General features: G+C 43.6%; 1 protein-coding gene across 1 annotated transcript in view; it reads right to left on the reverse strand.

The window, feature by feature from the left end:
* si:dkeyp-19e1.3 (BRD4-interacting chromatin-remodeling complex-associated protein) overlaps positions 1–19,746 on the reverse strand; it is an 81,449-nt gene that overhangs the window by 17,741 nt on the left and 43,962 nt on the right. Inside the window, exons 3-8 of the mRNA XM_035790377.2 lie at positions 14,685–14,770; positions 14,458–14,497; positions 14,307–14,387; positions 13,833–13,940; positions 13,159–13,268; positions 4,143–4,191 (exon numbers count right to left, since the gene is read on the reverse strand). Of these exons, the coding sequence (XP_035646270.1) occupies positions 4,143–4,191; positions 13,159–13,268; positions 13,833–13,940; positions 14,307–14,387; positions 14,458–14,497; positions 14,685–14,770 (474 nt within the window). The remainder of the gene's footprint in view (positions 1–4,142; positions 4,192–13,158; positions 13,269–13,832; positions 13,941–14,306; positions 14,388–14,457; positions 14,498–14,684; positions 14,771–19,746) is intronic.

Below are 19,746 nucleotides of genomic sequence, written 5' to 3' on the forward strand. Positions count from 1 at the left end.
TGAATCAGTGAAACGGGAGCCGGGACCAGAAACAAGGTAGGCACAGTTTCTACACCTGTTATCACTAATTCAGACATTTCTATTTATTTATTTATTTCACCTTTATTTAACCAGGTAGGCAAGTTGAGAACAAGTTCTCATTTACAATTGCAACCTGGCCAACATAAAGCAAAGCAGTTCGACACGTACAACAACAGAGTTACACATGGAGTAAAACAAACATACAGTCAATAATACAGTAGAAACAAGTCTATATACGATGTGAGCAAATGAGGTGAGATAAGGGAGGTAAAGGCAAAAAAAAGGCCATGGTGGCAAAGTAAATACAATACAGCAAGTAAAACACTGGAATGGTAGATTTGCAGTAGAAGAATGTACAAAGTAGAAATAAAATTAATGGGGTGCAAAGGAGCAAAATAAATAAATAAATAATTAAATTCAGTTGGGAAAGAGGTAGTTGTTTGGGCTAAATTATAGGTGGGCTATGTACAGGTGCAGTAATATGTGAGCTGCTCTGACAGCTGGTGCTTAAAGCTAGTGAGGGAGATAAGTGTTTCCAGTTTGAGATTTTTGTAGTTCGTTCCAGTCATTGGCAGCAGAGAACTGGAAGGAGAGGCGGCCAAAGAAAGAATTGGTTTTGGGCGTGACCAGAGAGATATACCTGCTGGAGCACGTGCTACAGGTGGGTGATGCTATGGTGACCAGCGAGCTGAGATAAGGGGGGGCTTTACCTAGCAGGGTCTTGTAGATGACATGGAGCCAGTGGGTTTGGCGACGAGTATGAAGCGAGGGCCAGCCAACGAGAGCGTACAGGTCGCAATGGTGGGTAGTATATGGGGCTTTGGTGACAAAACGGATGGCACTGTGATAGACTGCATCCAATTTGTTGAGTAGGGTATTGGAGGCTATTTAGTAAATGACATCGCCGAAGGATTGGTAGGATGGTCAGTTTTACAAGGGTATGTCTGGCAGCATGAGTGAAGGATGCTTTGTTGCGAAATAGGAAGCCAATTCTAGATTTAGCTTTGGATTGGAGATGTTTGATGTGGATCTGGAAGGAGAGTTTACAGTCGAACCAGACACCCAGGTATTTGTAGTTGTCCATGTATTCTAAGTCAGAGCCGTCCAGAGTAGTGATGTTGGACATCTTGGGGAGATGAGAGTCATAGGCTGAACCAATTATATGATACTTTCTGGTGAGGTGACTTTCTGATCAATCTCACTCGAAATGATTGAGACAGGATTTAATTATAATATGAATGAGAGACACCAATCTCTAGTCTATTTTACCATCACCTTAATGCAATACCATTAACTATTCTAGTAGTTATCAAGAGTTGTAATTCAGCCTCAGAAATGGCAGCCCAAATAAATGCTTCAGAGTTCAAGTAACAGACACATCAACATCAACTGTTCTGTGGAGACTGTGTGAATCCGACCGTCATGGTTGAATTGTTGCAAAGAAACCACTACTAAAGGACACCAATAAGAAAAAGAGACTTACTTGGGCCAAGAACCATGAGCAATGGACATTAGACCGGTGGAAATTGGTCCGAGTCCAAATTAGATTTTTTGTTCCAACCGCCGTGTCTTTATGAGATGCGGTGTGGGTGAACGGATGATCTCTGGATGTGTATTTCCCCCCGCAAAGCATAGAGGAGGAGGTGCTATGGTGTGGGGGTGCTTTGCTGGTGACACTGTCTGTGATGCATTTATAATTCAAGGCACACTTAACCAGCATGGCTACCACAGCATTCTGCCGCGATACACCATCCCATTTGGGGTCAGTGGGACTATCATTTGTTTTTCATTAGGACAATGACCCAACACACCTCCAGGCTGTGTAAGGGCTATTTTACCAATAAGGAGAGTGATGGAGTATCTCAACCAAATTGAGATGGTTGGGGATGCGTCAGACCGCAGAGTGAAGGAAAAGCAGCCAACAAATGCTCAGCATATGTGGAAACTCCTTCAAGACTGTTGGAAAAGCATTCCAGGTGAAGCTGGTTGAGAGAATGCCAAGATTGTGCAAAGCAGTCATCAAGGCAAAGAGTGGCTATTTGAAGAATCTCAAATACGAAATATATTTTGATTTGTTCAACACTTTTTTGGTAACTACATGATTCCATGTGTTATTTCGTAGTTTTGATGTCTTCACTATTATTCTACAATGTAGAAAACAGTAAAAATAAAGAAAAACCCTTGAATGAGTAGGTGTTCTAAAACTTTTGACCGGTAGTGTGTATTATGATCAAATAGCCTCAGTGTTCACAGTAAACGTATGCTGGAAATTGCACAGAATTTTCACAACATTCAAGTTTGCACTCAGCCGGCCTGAAGTTTGTTCTGTTCCGAAAAAACTTAGAGGGAACATTGCTTGGGGGTATTATCTTTGTGCCTAACTTCCTCACTCATTGGTTACCCAATATGGATTGAATTACCCCAAAATGAAAGCTGACAGTCTGCACTTTAATCCAAAGCGCTGAGGAACAGAGCTAAAACAACAAAACATGAGTCACTGTCCAAATACTTTTGGACCTCACTATACAGTGCCTTCGGAAAGTATTCAGACACCTTGACTTTGTCCACATTTTGTTAAGTTATAGCATTATTCTAAAATTGATTAAATAAAAAAATCCTTGGCCAATCGACACACAATACCCCATAGTGACAAAGCGAACACAGGTAATTTGTTTATTTTATAAATGCATTAAATATGAAACACAAACACCTTATAAGTATTCAGACCCTTTGCTATGATAGACAAAATTGTGGGGTGTTACCACAAATGTTTCTTCAACTTGATTGGAGTCCACCTGTGGTAAATTCAATTGATTGGAAATCATTTGTGAAGGCATACACCAGGCTATATAAGATCCCACAGTTGACAGTGCATGTCAGAGCAAAAACCAAGACATGAGGTCAAATGAATTGTCCATAGAGCTCCGAGACAGGATTGTGTCGAGGCACAGATCTGGGAAAGGTACCAAAACATTTCTGCAACATTGAAGGTCTCTAATAAAAGTGACCTCCACCATCATTCTTAAAAGGAAGAAGTTTGGTATCACCAAGACCCTTCCTAGAGCTGTCCGCCCGGCCAAACTGAGCAATCGGGGAAGAAGGGCCTTGGTAAGGGAGGTGACCAAGAACCTGATGTTCACTCTGACAGAGCTCCAGAGTTCCTCTGTGGAGATGGGAGAACCTTCCAGAAGGACAGCCATCTCTGCAGCACTCCACCAATCAGGCCTTTATGGTCAGACAGAAGCCACTCCTCAGTAAAAGGCACGATAGCCTGCTTGTTGTTTTCCAAAGGGCACCTAAAACCCTCTCAGACCATGAGAAACAAGATTCTCTGGTCTGACCAAACCAAGATTGAACTCTTTGGCCTGAATGCAAAGCATCATGTCTGGACGAAACCTGCTACCATCCCTACGGTGAAGCATGGTGGTTGCAACATCATGTTGTGCAGATGTTTTTCAGCGGCAGCGACTGGGAGACTAGTCAGGATCGAGGCAAAGATGAACAGAGCCAAAACAAAATACAGAAAGATCCTTGACAAAATCCTGCTCCTCTGACTGGGGGGAATGTTCACCTTCCAACAGGAACAACAACCCTAAGCACACAGCAAAGACAACGCAGTAGTGGCTTCCCGACAAGTCTCTGTATGTCCTAGAGTGGGTCAGGCAGAGGGGGGACTTAAACCTGATCAAACATCTCTGGAAAGACCTGAAAATAGCTGTGCAGCAATGCTCCCCATCCAACCTGACAGAGCTTGAGAGGATCTGCAGAGAATGGGAGAAACAGGTGTGCCAAGCTTGTAGCGTCCTACCCAAGAAGACTCGAGACTGTAATCGCTGCCAAATGTGCTGCAACAAACGGAGTAAAGGGTCTGAATACTTATGTAAATGTGATGTTTATTATTAAAAAAATTAAGTACTTTTCAAACATTTCTAAAAACCTGTTTTAGCTTTGTCATTATGGTGGCAATAGTGTGTAGATTGATGAGGGAAAAAAACTATTTAATCAATTTTAGAATAAGGCTGTAACATAACAAAATGTGGAAAAAGTCAAGGGGTTTGAATATTTTCCGTTGACACTGTATGAGTACACGCAGACATGACATAGGTACCACACACACTCACCGTATTGTATACGGAGTAGGCCGCTAGCACATGGAACAGGGCCTGCTGCCTGTGAAGAGAGAAAGAACACTTACAACCAGCTCATTGACACCTTTCACACACAGTATCGTTGCCAGTTGTCAGAATGGTAACATAACACTCAAAAAAGGAAGAATGAAGGCTCAAGTACAATGGCAATTGTACGGTGTGTGAAATATGACTTTCTTTGGAACTAAGCTTGTCTCTAACTATAATAGAAATCATAACCAAAGCAACTGAAGTGGAGAGATGGTGTCTCTTATTCAAAACATGCATTTTCTCAAGACCGACCACACCAGGAACGATTACTCATGCATAAACCATCTACCCCTCCCACCCACATCCTCTTCCCCTACATGATCTCCATTAATGAGGATGCATCCCAAATGGCACCCTATTCCCCATTTATAGTACACTACATAGGGAAGAGGGTGCCATTTGGGAATAAGCTTTAGCCCCTCACAGGCAGATTTATAATGAAAACATCCATGAACTAAACTAGAGTGAAAAGACTTTGGCAGCGACCGCCAGTCTCTGAAACACAGGGATGTAGTCGAACTGAGTACTGTACTTTGTATCCATGTGGATGTCAAGGACATTCCTCTCTTTTCGTCTAAGTACTAAACTCCTGCTGGTATCTACTACTGCCCTGACCCTATGCATCAAATCAATGATAAAGTGTTAAAGGGCCCTTGAAAACGGCCCATGTGGCATTGATATGAGTCAGAAACATTTATTCTCGTGTCAAAATTGGGTAACTTGGATCATTTTGCTTATTAATTCCGTCTCATCCAAAACACAGTTTTGTAAGTTAGTTCGTCATGACTTTGGTTTGGTTATGGCTTACTTACATGCCCACCTTTGCCAATGACACCCAATTGCCCAGAGACAAAAACCATTGTGATCCGCCCCCAGCTGCTATGTGGATATTTGTAGTCAAGTCTGTATAGGGGAGCAACGCATGTTAAGTTCATGTTTTAAGTATCCCTATATTTATGTTATTATGGTGCTATCAAGTCTGTTATTAGTATACCTGCACGGTAGTCTCCATGGAGATGGACCAGGCCTGAGTGTGATGTCAACTATGTACTGTGGAAATACGGTGAAGTAAACTATGTTAAACTGGAACCTAGTCCATGTGTCATTTTGACGTATCATTGGTAGCAGAGGATGGCTAATATCTACAATGAAGAGGTCATGTAATCTGGGCTGGGTTACTTATCTGGACGAGAAAAAGCTATCACTTGCGGTGGTATTATCGCTGGAAGGAAGAGCGAGAGAGACAGCACTAGAAATATCCCTGGAGGATTTGAAGGATGACCGTATGGGAGCTTATCAGAGCACTGGATTCTGTGTTTCGTAAAGAAGAGAAAGACCATGCCTACGAAGGCATATTCAAACTTTGACAGTGTTACTAGAGACATTTTGATTGCAATGACTGACTACATAATTGATTTCAAAATGAGGTACAATAGGATGCGCAAGTACGACATGGTTCTCAAGTTGCTAGATACTGCCTGTCTGGATGGTAGGGAGAAAACAATCAGCTTGGACTGCTTGTACTGTGCTGACTTTTTGCGTCAATGGAAGTCGGCACAAAAAAGTATTTTTGGTGAAAATACGTCTGTCGCACCCATAACAAATGGAATGCAAGTGAGCATATTACAATGAGCAGCAGAGAAAAGGCGCCAACAAGTCACGTTCTCAAGACAACCAGAGGAGGGCGGCATTGCCCTGCACAAATCCACTGGACAGGTATGGAAGGATATCAAAAAGTGCTATTTGTCAAAGCACTTACCATTGTGTTAAAGACTGTGCTCATAAAAATTAACAAGTTAAACTAACAGAGGAAAATGTAAACACAGACATGGAGCAGCGTAACATTACACTGTTTTCAAACAAATCTGCATCTGATACTGAAGCCTTATGATCGGCTGTGATTGATACTGCATGTACATGCGTATTATATATGAACTAAATATGAAAGTACAAAATATGATTGACATACCAATCAACAGTTGTCCATTCTACCAAGAGAGTCAAGATACCAGAAAAAAATTGTCAGCCTAAGTGTCACATTGAAACAGAGGTGGTCCCTGTAGATATCCCCTTACTATTAAGCAAAGCTTTCCTAAAGAAGCAGGGGCTGTACTAGACATAAAAAAATGGCAAGGCAGTGATGTTTAAACAACCATTTAGCCTTGAACTTAATACCTCAGGCCACTATTGTGTAAACATTTTAGACAAAGACATTACACAGGGTCCATGTAAAAATGAGTTTCTGATGGACACAGAGCACATGGAGATTCTGACAGTCGAAGAGAACATGACCACAGAGAAAAAAACCCACAAATTATTGTTAACAGTTTGGACATGCTACAGTTGACAGACGTCAGAAATGACTCAGCAGTTCTGGAAATAACGAGTATTTCCATTCTACGGCAGATAGTTAACAGTTGAGACACGCCAGAAATACAGCAAACCTTCGCCCAGACCAGCTGTTGGTTGGCCACTGGTGTCCAAGTACAATGAAACAGTGGCTGTAGAGCTACATGAGTTGAGACCAAGTGTGTGGTACCTTCACATAATCAACCACTTCACACGCTTCAGCGCTGGAAGCATTGTGAATACAAAGAAACCCAGTGAAATCGTCAAGCACTTAATTCCTGGATAAGTGTACATGGCCCGCCCCAGAAATTATACAGTGACAATGGAGTTGATGGGTTCTGATTTCTTGACTTATACTTATTCCTTTCACTGAGGGAGAGAGGGTAATTTATAACGTTTACATGATGTCAGGAGACGTTACGGTTAGCTATCAGGGATCCAATGCGAGGAGGAAATACACCGTCTAGTACGAGTCAACATGACAGCTGTGAGTTGTGGAGGAGTGAGCACTTTGGGGCAGAGGTCAGGTCAGATGAAGTGAGGAAGAACAGGTATCACTAAGGTTCTGTCTAGTGGCTTACTGGGAAGACGCTATCCGATGCGGTGCAGCCAACGGGTTTCTCCACGCATCGCGCCGACAGAAACAAACATCTTTCTGGTAAGAAGAGTGGCGGGGCGTATGCCTCATGACTAACGAGACATGGTGTGATGAAGGAAACATACAGGAACTCAAATCCTTCTGTTCACCTGATTTAGAATTCCTCACAATCAAATGTAGACCGCATTATCTTCCAAGAGAATTCTCTTCGATTATAATCACAGCCGTATATATCCCCCAAGCAGACACATCGATGGCTCTGAACGAACTTTATTTAACTCTTTGCAAACTGGAAACCATTTATCCGGAGGCTGCATTCATTGTAGCTGGGGATTTTAACAAAGCTAATCTGAAAACAAGACTCCCTAAATTTTATCAGCATATCGATTGCGCAACCAGGGGTGGTAAAACCTTAATCATTGTTACTCTAACTTCCGCGACGCATATAAGGCACTGCCCCGCCCCCCTTTTGGAAAAGCTGACCCGACTCCATTTTGTTGATCCCTGCCTACAGGCAGAAACTCAAACAAGAGGCTCCCACGCTGGTCAGACCAAGCTGACTCCACACTCCAAGACTGGGACATGTTTCGTATTGCGTCAGATAAAAATATTGACGAATACGCTGATTCGGTTTGCGAGTTCATTAGAACGTGCGTCGAAGATGTTGTTCCCATAGCAACGATAAAAACATCCCCTAACCAGAAACCGTGGATTGATGGCGGCATTCGCGTGAAACTGAAAGCGCGAACCACTGCTTTTAATCAGGGCAAGGTGTCTATTTTCAATGCTCTATTTTCCGGCTACCCGGATAAAGCACTAAATAAACTTCAGTTAGTGCTAAATACGGCTGCTAGAATCCTGACTAGAACCAAAAAATTTGATCATATTGCTCCAGTGCTAGCCTCTCTACACTGGCTTCCTGTCAAAGCAAGGGCTGATTTCAAGGTTTTACTGCTAACCTACAAAGCATTACATGGGCTTGCTCCTACCTACCTCTCTGATTTGGTCCTGCCGTACATACCTACACGTACGCTACGGTCACAAGACGCAGGCCTCCTAATTGTCCCTAGAATTTCTAAGCAAACAGCTGGAGGCAGGGCTTTCTCTATAGAGCTCCATTTTTATGGAACGGTCTGCCTACCCATGTCAGAGACGCAAACTCGGTCTCAACCTTTAAGTCTTTACTGAAGACTCATCTCTTCAGTGGGTCGTATGATTGAGTGTAGTCTGGCCCAGGAGTGGGAAGGTGAACGGAAAGGCTCTGGAGCAACGAACCGCCCTTGCTGTCTCTGCCTGGCCGGTTCCCCTCTTTCCACTGGGATTCTCTGCCTCTAGCCCTGTTACGGGGGCTGAGTCACTGGCTTGCTGGGGCTCTCTCGTGCCGTCCCTGGGGGGGTGCGTCACCTGGGTGGGTTGATTCACTGTTGTGTGGTCGGCCTGTCTGGGTTGCCCCCCCCCCCTTGGGTTGTACCGTGGCGGAGATCTTTGTGGGCTATACTCGGCCTTGTCTCAGGATGGTAAGTTGGTGGTTGAAGATATCCCTCTAGTGGTGTGGGGGCTGTGCTTTGGCAAAGTGGGTGGGGTTATATCCTTCCTGTTTGGCCCTGTCCGGGGGTGTCCTCGGATGGGGCCACAGTGTCTCCTGACCCCTCCTGTCTCAAGAGGGGTCAGTATTTATGCTGCAGTAGTTTGTGTCGGGGGGCTAGGGTCAGTTTGTTATATCTGGAGTACTTCTCCTGTCCTATTCGGTGTCCTGTGTGAATCTAAGTGTGCGTTCTCTAATTCTCTCCTTCTCTCTTTCTTTCTCTCTCTCAGAGGACCTGAGCCCTAGGACCATGCCCCAGGACTACCTGACATGATGACTCCTTGCTGTCCCCAGTCCACCTGGCCATGCTGCTGCTCCAGTTTCAACTGGCCTGGGCCCTAGGACCATGTCCCAGGACTACCTGACATGAGGACTCCTTGCTGTCCCCAGTCCACCTGGCCATGCTCCTGCTCCAGTTTCAACTGTTCTGCCTTACTATTATTCAACCATGCTGGTCATTTATGAACATTTGAACATCTTGGCCACGTTCTGTTATAATCTCCACCCGGCACAGCCAGAAGAGGACTGGCCACCCCACATATGCTCTCTAATTCTCTCTTTCTTTCTCTCTCTCGGAGGACCTGAGCCCTAGGACCGTGCCCCAGGACTACCTGACATGATGGCTCCTTGCTGTCCCCAGTCCACCTGACTGTGCTGCTGCTCCAGTTTCAACTGTTCTGCCTTATTATTATTCGACCATGCTGGTCATTTATGAACATTTGAACATCTTGGTCATGTTCTGTTATAATCTCTACCCGGCACAGCCAGAAGAGGACTGGCCACCCCACATAGCCCGGTTCCTCTCTAGGTTTCTTCCTAGGTTTTGGCCTTTCTAGGGAGTTTTTCCTAGCCACCGTGCTTTTACACCTGCATTGTTTGCTGTTTGGGGTTTTAGGCTGGGTTTCTGTACAGCACTTTGAGATATCAGCTGATGTACGAAGGGCTATATAAATAAATTTGATTTGATTTGATTTGATTTGTGTCTGGCAACATGACCGAATACAAACAGTGCAGCTATTCCCTCCGCAAGGCTATTAACCTGTTAGGCCGCCCCATCCCGGATCCGGGATTGTGACTACAGCCTCAAGCTCATTACCATAACGCAACCATTAGCAACATTAGCGATTTCTGAAAATAAATGAAATAAATATGCCTGTCCTCAAGCTTATCCTTTTCTTAACAATCCTGTCGTCTCAGATTTTCAAAATATGCTTTAGAACCAGAGAAAATCAATAATTTGTGTAAGAGTGGTGATAGCTAGCGTAGCATTTAGCGTTAGCATTTAGCACGCAACATTCACAAAAACCAGCAAAGGGATCAAATAAAATAATTTACCTTTGAAGAACTTCAGATGTTTCAATGAGGAGACTCTCAGTTACATAGCAGATGTCCAGTTTTTCCTGAAAGATGCTTGTGTAGGACACAACGTTCCGTTTTGTTACTATGCATTTGGCTACCGAAACTAACCGAAAATTCAGTCACCTAAACGTCGAACTTTTTTTCCGAATTAACTCCATAATATCGACTGAAACATGGAAAACGTTGTTTGAATCAATCCTCAAGGTGTTTGGTCATATATCTCTTCATTGAAATGCCAGTCCTAGACGCGTGCATTCTTCTCTGATTCGGATGGAAAAATACTGGGACCTGACTTTTGCGCACCAATTTCCACGCAGACACCATGCACACTTGGTAATTGTAGGCTCTTATGGCCAATCTTCCAATGATATGCCTACAAATACGTCACAATGCTGCAGACACCTGGGGGAAACGATAGGAAGTGTCCGTTGATTCCTGTGCCATTCACAGCCATATAAGGAGATCATGGAAAACGTGCCTTCAGAAATCCTGTTGATTTCCTGGTCACTCAAACATCTTGGTTTTGCCTGTAGATATTGTTCTATGGCACTCAGTGAAAATCTTTGCAGTTCTGGAAACGTCAGAGTGTCTTCTTTCAAAACTATCAATTCCAAGCATAGTCGAGCATCTTTTCGTGACAAAATATCGCGCTAAAAACGGGCACGTCTTTTTATCCAAAAATGAAATACTGCCCCTAGAGTTCTAACAGGTTAAACAAGCTAAGCGTCAGTACAGAGACAAAGTGGAATCTCAATTCAACGGCTCAGACACAAGAGGCATGTGGCAGGGTCTACAGTCAATCACGGACTACAAGAAGAAACCCAGCCCAGTCACGGACCAGGATGTCTTGCTCCCAGGCAGACTAAATAACTTTTCGCCCGCTTTGAGGACAATACAGTGCCACTGACACGGCCTGCAACGAAAACATGCGGTCTCTCCTTCACTGCAACCGAGGTGAGTAAGACATTTAAACGTGTTAACCCTCGCAAGGCTGCAGGCCCAGACGGCATCCCCAGCCACGCCCTCAGAGCATGCGCAGACCAGCTGGCCGGTGTGTTTACGGACATATTTAATCAATCCCTATACCAGTCTGCTGTTCCCACATGCTTCAAGAGGGCCACCATTGTTCCTGTTCCCAAGAAAGCTAAGGTAACTGAGCTAAACGACTACCGCCCGTAGCACTCACTTCCGTCATCATGAAGTGCTTTGAGAGACTAGTCAAGGACCATATCACCTCCACCCTACCTGACACCCTAGACCCACTCCAATTTGCTTACCGCCCAAATAGGTCCACAGACGATGCAATCTCAACCACACTGCACACTACCCTAACCCACCTGGACAAGAGGAATACCTATGTGAGAATGCTGTTCATCGACTACAGCTCAGCATTTAACACTATAATACCCTCCAAACTCGTCATTAAGCCCGAGACCCTGGGTCCAGACCCCGCCCTGTGTAACTGGGTCCTGGACTTCCTGACGGGCCACCCCCAGGTGATGAGGGTAGGAAATAACATCTCCACCCCGCTGATCCTCAACACTGGGGTCCCACAAGGGTGCGTTCTCAGCCTCTCCTGTACTCCCTGTTCACCCATGACTGTGTGGCCATGCACGCCTCCAACTCAATCATCAAGTTTGCAAACAACACTACAGTGGTAGGCTTGATTACAAACAACGATGAGACGGCCTACGGGGAGGAGGTGAGGGCCCTCGAAGTGTGGTGTCAGGAAAATAACCTCACACTCAATGTCAACAAAACAAAGGAGATGATCAACGGACTTCAGGAAACAGCAGAGGGAGCAGCCCCCTATCCACATCGACGGGACAGTAGTGGAGAAGGTGGACAGTTTAAGTTCCTTGGCATACACATCACGGACAAACAGAAATGGTCCACCCACACAGACAGCTTGGTGAAGAAGACGCAGCAGCGCCTCTTCAACCTTAGGAGGCTGAAGAAATTTGGCGTGTCACCAAAAACACCCAATCTTTTAGATGCACAATCGAGAGCATCCTGTCGGGCTGTATCACCGCCTGGTACGGCAACTGCTCCGCCCATAACCGTAAGGCTCTCCAGAGGGTAGTGAGGTCTGCACAACGCATCACCGGGGGCAAACTACCTGCCCTCCAGGACACCTACACCACCCGATGTCACAGGAAGGCCATAAAGATCATCAAGGACAACAACCACCAGAGCCACTGCCTGTTCACCCCGCTATCATCCAGAAGGCGAGGTCAGTACAGATGCATCAAAGCAGGAACCGAGAGACTGAAAATCAGCTTCTATCTCAAGGCCATCAGACTGTTTAACAGCCATCACTAACATTGAGTGGCTGCTGCCAACATACTGACTCATCTCTTGCCACTTTAATAATAAAAAATTGGATGGAATAAATGTATCACTAGCCACTTTAAATAATGTTTACATACCCTACATTACTCATATGTATATACTGTACTCTATACCATCTACTGCATCTTGCCTATGCAGTTCGGCCATCGCTCATCCATATATTTGTATGTACATATTCTTATTAATTCCTTTACACTTGTGTGTATAAGGTAGTTGTTGTGAAATTGTTATTACTTGTTAGATACGACTGCATGGTCGGAACTAGAAGCACAAGCATTCCGCTACACTCGCATTAACATCTGCTAACCATGTGTATGTGACAACTCAAATTTGATATGATTCTGGCACGCAATGGCACAATTCTATTCTTATGTGGCCCTCCATGGAAAGTAATTGCCCAGGCCTGATGTGCCTGATGGTGTAGCAGTAGCAGGTGTCTCACTTGACTCCGAAGCAGCCCATGAACATGATGTGCATAATAAGGAGTGCAAAATTCCAAGGAATTTCCCAGGTTTTCCCCAAAATTCTGGTTGAAGGGTTTTCCCTGCTTATTCACTCATGGTTCCGGTAATCTTCCAAGTGGAATTTCTGAAAAACCTGGACACTTTCTGAGAAAGTTTCCGGAATTGTACAACCCTGTTCAAAATATACCAATAGCATGCTTTGTTACAGCCCTGGTTAGTGGCTTTAGGGTGATAACTATGAGTATGACGTACTTGACTCCAAAGCGTTCCATGAACATGATGTTGTTCCGGAAGGTTCTGTTGACATCCAGATCAATCTGTTTGATCTCTGTAGAGAAACTCCTGGCCTGCTCCTTCATAGTCTGGCCATAAAGGAACCAAGCAGAATAACATCAGTTACTGTATATCAGACCTGGGTTCAAATACATGTGTATTTGAGTATTTACAAATAATGTGGCCCAAATCAACTACTCCTATTGGAACTTTCCTAAAAATACCCTACTATTTGAAAGTAATTTCAAATACATTATTTCAAATACTAAACCAATACCAAACTGACCTGGGTTAAAAGCAAGGGAGTGTACTTGAGTCAGTTTATACTTCCCAAGTGTATTTCCAAATACATTCCAAAATCCAATTACTTCTCTATTCAAATAACTTACTTCCAAATGTCTTTCAAAGTCATTGAAATACCCTATTATTATTTAAACTCAGGTCTGCTGTATACAGGGGGTAGCCAACTCTCTTCCAGGAGAGCTACCCTTCTGCAGAATCGCAAATCAACCCCTAGCCCCTACCCCTAGGCTATTCTGTAGATCTGAAAGGATGTGGATAGGTGTGCAATATAGCAATATAAAAAAACATTCCACCAAGCCCACAAGATGGGAAATGGAGGGAGAAAGGGTTTAATTCTATAGTGTGCTTACCTCATACTTTCCAGAGTTCTCCTGCTTCACCTTCTCTATGTCCAGTAGCAGAGCCCAGGCCTGGCCTCTCAACTGGAGGGGGATTCCCTTGTACACACGCTTCACCATCTGGAGATGGGGAGAGAGAGACCAAAGAAACAGAGAGACCAGAGAAAGAGAGAGGAAGAGCTATATTAAGACTGCCTTAAACACGCTTCACCTTCTACAGAGACCAGACTGAAAGACCAGAGAGAGTAGATATCAGTAGAGATGGGGTGATCATTAAAGAGGAGGTTCCCCTAGTCTTCACCATCTAAAGAAAGACGCAAGGGCTAAAAGAGGAAAAAGGAAAACTACAACTAATGATTCCCCCTCTGTCCCAAAAATGATAAGACTGGAGATTGCAAAAGGGAAGCAATGAACAATTGAGAGAGAGGAGAGAGGGCTGAGGTGTTGTTTGTGGTGCCTATAGTCACTCAGCACTGGGTCGGTCACCTTGTCGCTGTTCCTGTACTTGTCCCACTTCTTGACCATCTTCAGCCATTTCTCCACCCGCTCTATCTCGTGATGCTTTTGCTGAAGGTAAGACAGAAGAAATAATCAAATCAATCATTCAATCAACCCAAAGGTGATCAGCAGTACATACCTTCTCTTCAATTGCACTCGGAGTGGGCAGCTCCTCTTCGCTGAGGAGAAAGACAAACAAAAGGTGAGTCAGTGGATAATGGTTCATTCATTACAGCGGTTGAAGGCTTCCCTTCTCTTCTCCTCCCATTTGCATGTTGTGTGTGTGTACTCTAAACCCAGTACTCTGCTAAGGGTGAACCCCTGGCTCCAGAAGAGAGGTGAACACAGTCGGAGCTGTCAACTTACTGCAGGAAGCCGTGGCGGTCTGTGACCTTATAGATGCTGTAGTCAGTATCCTCCCAGGGGTCGATGTGGACACCCTCCTGCCTGCCCTGAAAACACACCAAAAAAGTTTAAGCCTCAAATCACACAGACTAAAAGGACAATCCAGCAAGATCAGTTAGATTCAACGTGTATTTAATTATAGTACTCATACAGCAGTACAAAAGCATGCACGCATACAGTCCAATTTTGGATTTTTGTATCTTTTTGTACAACTGCTGATTAAACTAACACTGTAAAAGTGTTGGGGAGGCGTGCCCTGCTCAAATCGAATCGCAATCTGCACCGCTCGTTCATATTGTCAACAATGCATCATTGTTCAGAAACATACGTCTCTTTTCCATTAAATATACAGTTGAAGTCAGAAATGTACATACACTTAGGTTGGAGTCTTTAAAACTTGTTTTTAAATCACTCCACAAATTTCTTGTTAACAAACTATAGATTTGGAAAGTCAGTTAGAACATCAGTAAATTTTCCTAAAATTATTTACAGAAAGATTATTTCACTTATAATTCACTGTATCCCAATTCCAGTGGGTCAGAAGTTAACATACAGTAAGTTGACTGTGCCTGTAAACAGCTTCAACAATTCCAGAAAATGATGTCATGGCTGTAGAAGCTTCTGATAGGCAAATTGACATCATTTGAGTCAATTGGAGGTGTACCTGTGGATGTATTTCAAGGCCTACCTTCAAAGTCAGTGCCTCTTTGCTTGACATCATGGGGAAATCAAAAGAAATCAGCAAAGACATCATAAAAAAAATTGTATACCTCCACAAGTCTGGTTCATCCTTGGGAGCAATTTCCAAATGCCTGAAGGTACTACATTCATCTGTACAAACAGTACGCAAGTATAAACACCATAGGACCACGCAGCCGTCATACCACGTTCTGTCTCCTAGAGATGAACGTACTTGTGCGAAAAGTACAAATCAATCTCAGAACAACAGCAAAGGACCTTGTGAAGATGCTGGAGGAAACAGGTACAAAAGTATCTATATCCACAGTAAAACGAGTCATATATTGACATAACCTGAAAGGCTGCTCAGCAAGGAAGAAGCCACAGCTCCAAAACCACCATAAAAAAGCCAGACTACGGTTTGCAACTGCACAGGGGGACAAAGATCGTACTTTTTGGTTTGATGAAACAAAAGTAGAACTGTTTGGCCATAATGACCATCCTTATGTTTGGAGGAAAAAGTGGGAGGCTTGCAAGCCGAAGAACATCATCCCAACCGTGAAGCACGGGGGTGGCAGCATCATGTTGTGGGGGTACTTTGCTGCAGGAGGGACTGGTGCACTTCACAAAATAGATGGCATCATGAGGAGGAAAAATTATGTGGATATCTCAAGACATCAGTCAGGAAGCCCTGACCTCAATCCTATAGAAAATGTGTCTGCAGATCTGAAAAAGTGTGTGTAAGCAAGGAGACCTACAAATCTGACTCAGTTACACCAGCTCTGTCAGGAAGAATGGGCCAAAATTCAGTCAACTTATTGTGGGAAGCTTGTGGAAGGCTACCCGAAACATTTGACCCAAGTTAAACAACTTAAAGGCAATGCTACCAAATACTAATTGAGTGTATGTAACTTCTGACCCACTGGGAATGTGATGAAAGAATTAAAAGCTGAAATAATTCTCTACTATTATTCTGACATTTCACATTCCTAAAATAAAGTTGCGATCCTAACGGACCTAAAACAGGTTATTGTTTCTCGGATTAAATATCAGGAATTGTGAAAAACTGAGTTTAAATGCATTTGGCTAAGGTGTATGTAATCTTCCGACTTCAACTGTATATCTTATCTCAGACTAATATATCAGTGCAATGTATTTATAAAGCTATCATTCATCACATCATGCAAGCAATATTATATAATAGAGCTAAAAGTGAATTAGCTAGCTAGGCTGTCAATTGACTTAGCTAGCTAGACAGAAAACTTTTGGCGGACAATTTTAGGCACAACATATTAGGCTGACAACTTGGTATGCAATGAATGATATTTACCAAATTTGGTAAACAATTTTTGGCAGATAACTTCTGGTATACAATGACAAACAGGACCATCGGCAAAAATAACTTTAGATGACGTTGGCTAGCTATCCAAGTAGGAGAGGTGGCTGGCTGACTGGCTCCCATTTCTCAATCTCAGCAATGTGTTGACATGTTTTTGGAACACAGTCACAAGTTGACAAACTGGATAAACGTGCTTGCTAGCAGAGCGAGAGAGGCTATGACACTAGCTAAGTTAGCTGGTCAAAAACATTGCAGGTAGTGTAGGCTTACAGTGGTTGCTTCAGGATTTAGAGGTAATTTGTGGTTTAGTACGGTACCCTGCATCACCACTTCATTGTTCCAGACCAGGGGGAGTTAGAGCACTGATTTTGCCTTTGGGTCTTACTGTGTCTAACTAACAATGAATGGGCGACATAAACCTAAATAGAAACTGATAATTGTGCATGACTTACTAAAACTGTTACAATAAGTTTTTTATTCTTTTATTTTGTTAGGATTATTTTGCTCTTACTGTAGTATTGTAGCCCACTCCAGACCGATCACGTTGTACAGCGCCTGAGTGGCGCGCCGGTTTAAGACACTGCATAGCAGTGCAAGCTGTGTTGCTACAGATGCTGGTTCAATACCCATGAGATGATTGTAGGTTTTTTGGTTTCTCTCCCTCTAAAAACAGAAATAAATTATACTAAATAACAAACGGGCTTTATTTATTAATTAGTAACAATGTCTCACCCCATGTTCAAGAACAGCCTTTTTCCTCGCTCATTTTACGTTATTTGAAAACTTTTTTTTATTATAAATAAAGCGATTATTATTCATTTTGAATTATATAAAAGCCCCTTGGATATTCTCAGACACAGTGGGGCAAAAAAAGTATTTAGTCAGCCACCAATTGTGCAAGTTCTCCCACTTAAAACGATGAGAGGTCTGTAAATTTCCATCATTGGTACACTTCAACTGTGACAGACAAAATGAGAGGAAAAAAAATCCTGAAATCACATTGTAGGATTTTTTAAATGAATTTATTTGCAAATTATGGTGGAAAATAAGTATTTGGTCAATAACAAAAGTTTCTCAATACTTTGTTATATACCCTTTGTTGGCAATGACAAAGGTCAAACGTTTTCTGTAAATCTTCACAAGGTTTTCACACACTGTTGCTGGTATTTTGGCCCATTCCTCCATGCAGATCTCCTCTAGAGCAGCTGTTGCTGGGCAACACAGACTTTCAACTCCCTCCAAAGATTTTCTATGGGGTTGAGATCTGGAGACTGGCTAGGCCACTCCAGGACCTTGAAATGCTTCTTACGAAGCCACTCCTTCGTTGCCCGGGCGGTGTGTTTGGGATCATTGTCATGCTGAAAGACCCAGCCACGTTTCATCTTCAATGCCCTTGCTGATGGAAGGAAAATCTCACAATACATGGCCCCATTCATTCTTTCCTTTACACGGATCAGTCGTCCTGGTCCTTTTGCAGAAAAACAGCCCCAAAGCATAATGTTTCCACCCTCATGCTTGACAGTAGGTATGGTGTTCTTTGGATGCAATTCAGCATTCTTTGTCCTCCAAACACGACGAGTTTTTACCAAAAAGTTATATTTTAGTTTCATCTGACCATATTTCATTCTCCCAATCTTCTTCTGGATCATCCAAATGCTCTCTAGCAAACTTCAGACGGGCCTGGACACGTACTGGCTTAAGCAGGGGGACACGTCTGGCACTGCAGGATTTGAGTCCCTGGCGGCGTAGTGTGTTACTGATGGTAGGCTTTGTTACTTTGGTCACAGCTCTCTGCAGGTCATTCACTAGGTCCCCCCGTGTGGTTCTGGGATTTTTGCTCACCGTTCATGTGATCATTTTGACCCCACGGGGTGAGATCTTGCGTGGAGCCCCAGATCGAGGGAGATTATCAGTGGTCTTGTTTGTCTTCCATTTCCTAATAATTTCTCCCACAGTTGATTTCTTCAAACCAAGCCGATTCAGTCTTCCCAGCCTGGTGCAGGTCTACAATTTTGTTTCTGGTGTTCTTTGACAGCTCTTTGGTCTTGGCCATAGTGGAGTTTGGAGTGTGACTGTTTGAGGTTGTGGACAGGTGTCTTTTATACTGATAACAAGTTCAAACATGTGCCATTAATACAGGAAACGAGTGGAGAACAGAGGAGCCTCTTAAAGAATAAGTTACAGGTCTGTGAGAGCCTCATCTTTTTAAGTAGGAATATTTTCACAATTGGTGGCTGACTAAATACTTTTTTGCCCCACTGTATATTATTAACCCTGTTATTAGCAGGACGTCATATTGGTCATGGCTCCCGAGTGGCTCACAATGGTATTGCCTTGCAGCTCTCCAGCTGTGTATCAGTGTATTCTGTGGAGTCCCAAAAATCAATGCATTAACGTTATAGGGAATTGGGAGAGCGGAATGTGACTGGGGCGGAGATCGTGGGGCTCATAAATTAAGGAAGTGGGTAATAGAGTCTCTGGGGAATGATACCACTCCTCTATGTATATTGTTACAGGGGATTGCTCGTAGGAGAGGGAGTACAGCTAACTGTACAATATAGAGACCCCTATGAAGTTATATTGAAGGTTACACATATCCAGATCATGGTGGGAGTAGCAGATACAGTGATTTCAAGTGCAGCGTTAATAAAGACAGTTTTGGGTCACCGCTTGGATAATTTAAAATGCTCTTACGAAGGTTCTCACGATGAACTTTGCCTTAAGATGCTTTTGGCAAACTGGGCCCAAAGCTGATAAGGGAGTGAGGGAGACGAGGTAGAGAGAGGTGATGCTCTAGCAGGGGCCGTTCTGTGCGTGTTGGCTACTGTTAGTGTGACCAAGTGACACACGGAGCAGTGAGGGAGGGAGAGACGAGACAGCAACCAACCAAGCCTACTCATGCTATAATAGACTGCTAGCTGCCATAGCTAACGTTAGGTTATCCAATATGATTATGTACTGTCTGTCTTGACTGCATCAAACCGGAAGAAGCTAGTTAAGCTAGCT

This window comes from Oncorhynchus keta, chromosome 17, assembly GCF_023373465.1.
Source record: "Oncorhynchus keta strain PuntledgeMale-10-30-2019 chromosome 17, Oket_V2, whole genome shotgun sequence".
Classification (NCBI taxonomy): Eukaryota; Metazoa; Chordata; class Actinopteri; order Salmoniformes; family Salmonidae; genus Oncorhynchus; species Oncorhynchus keta.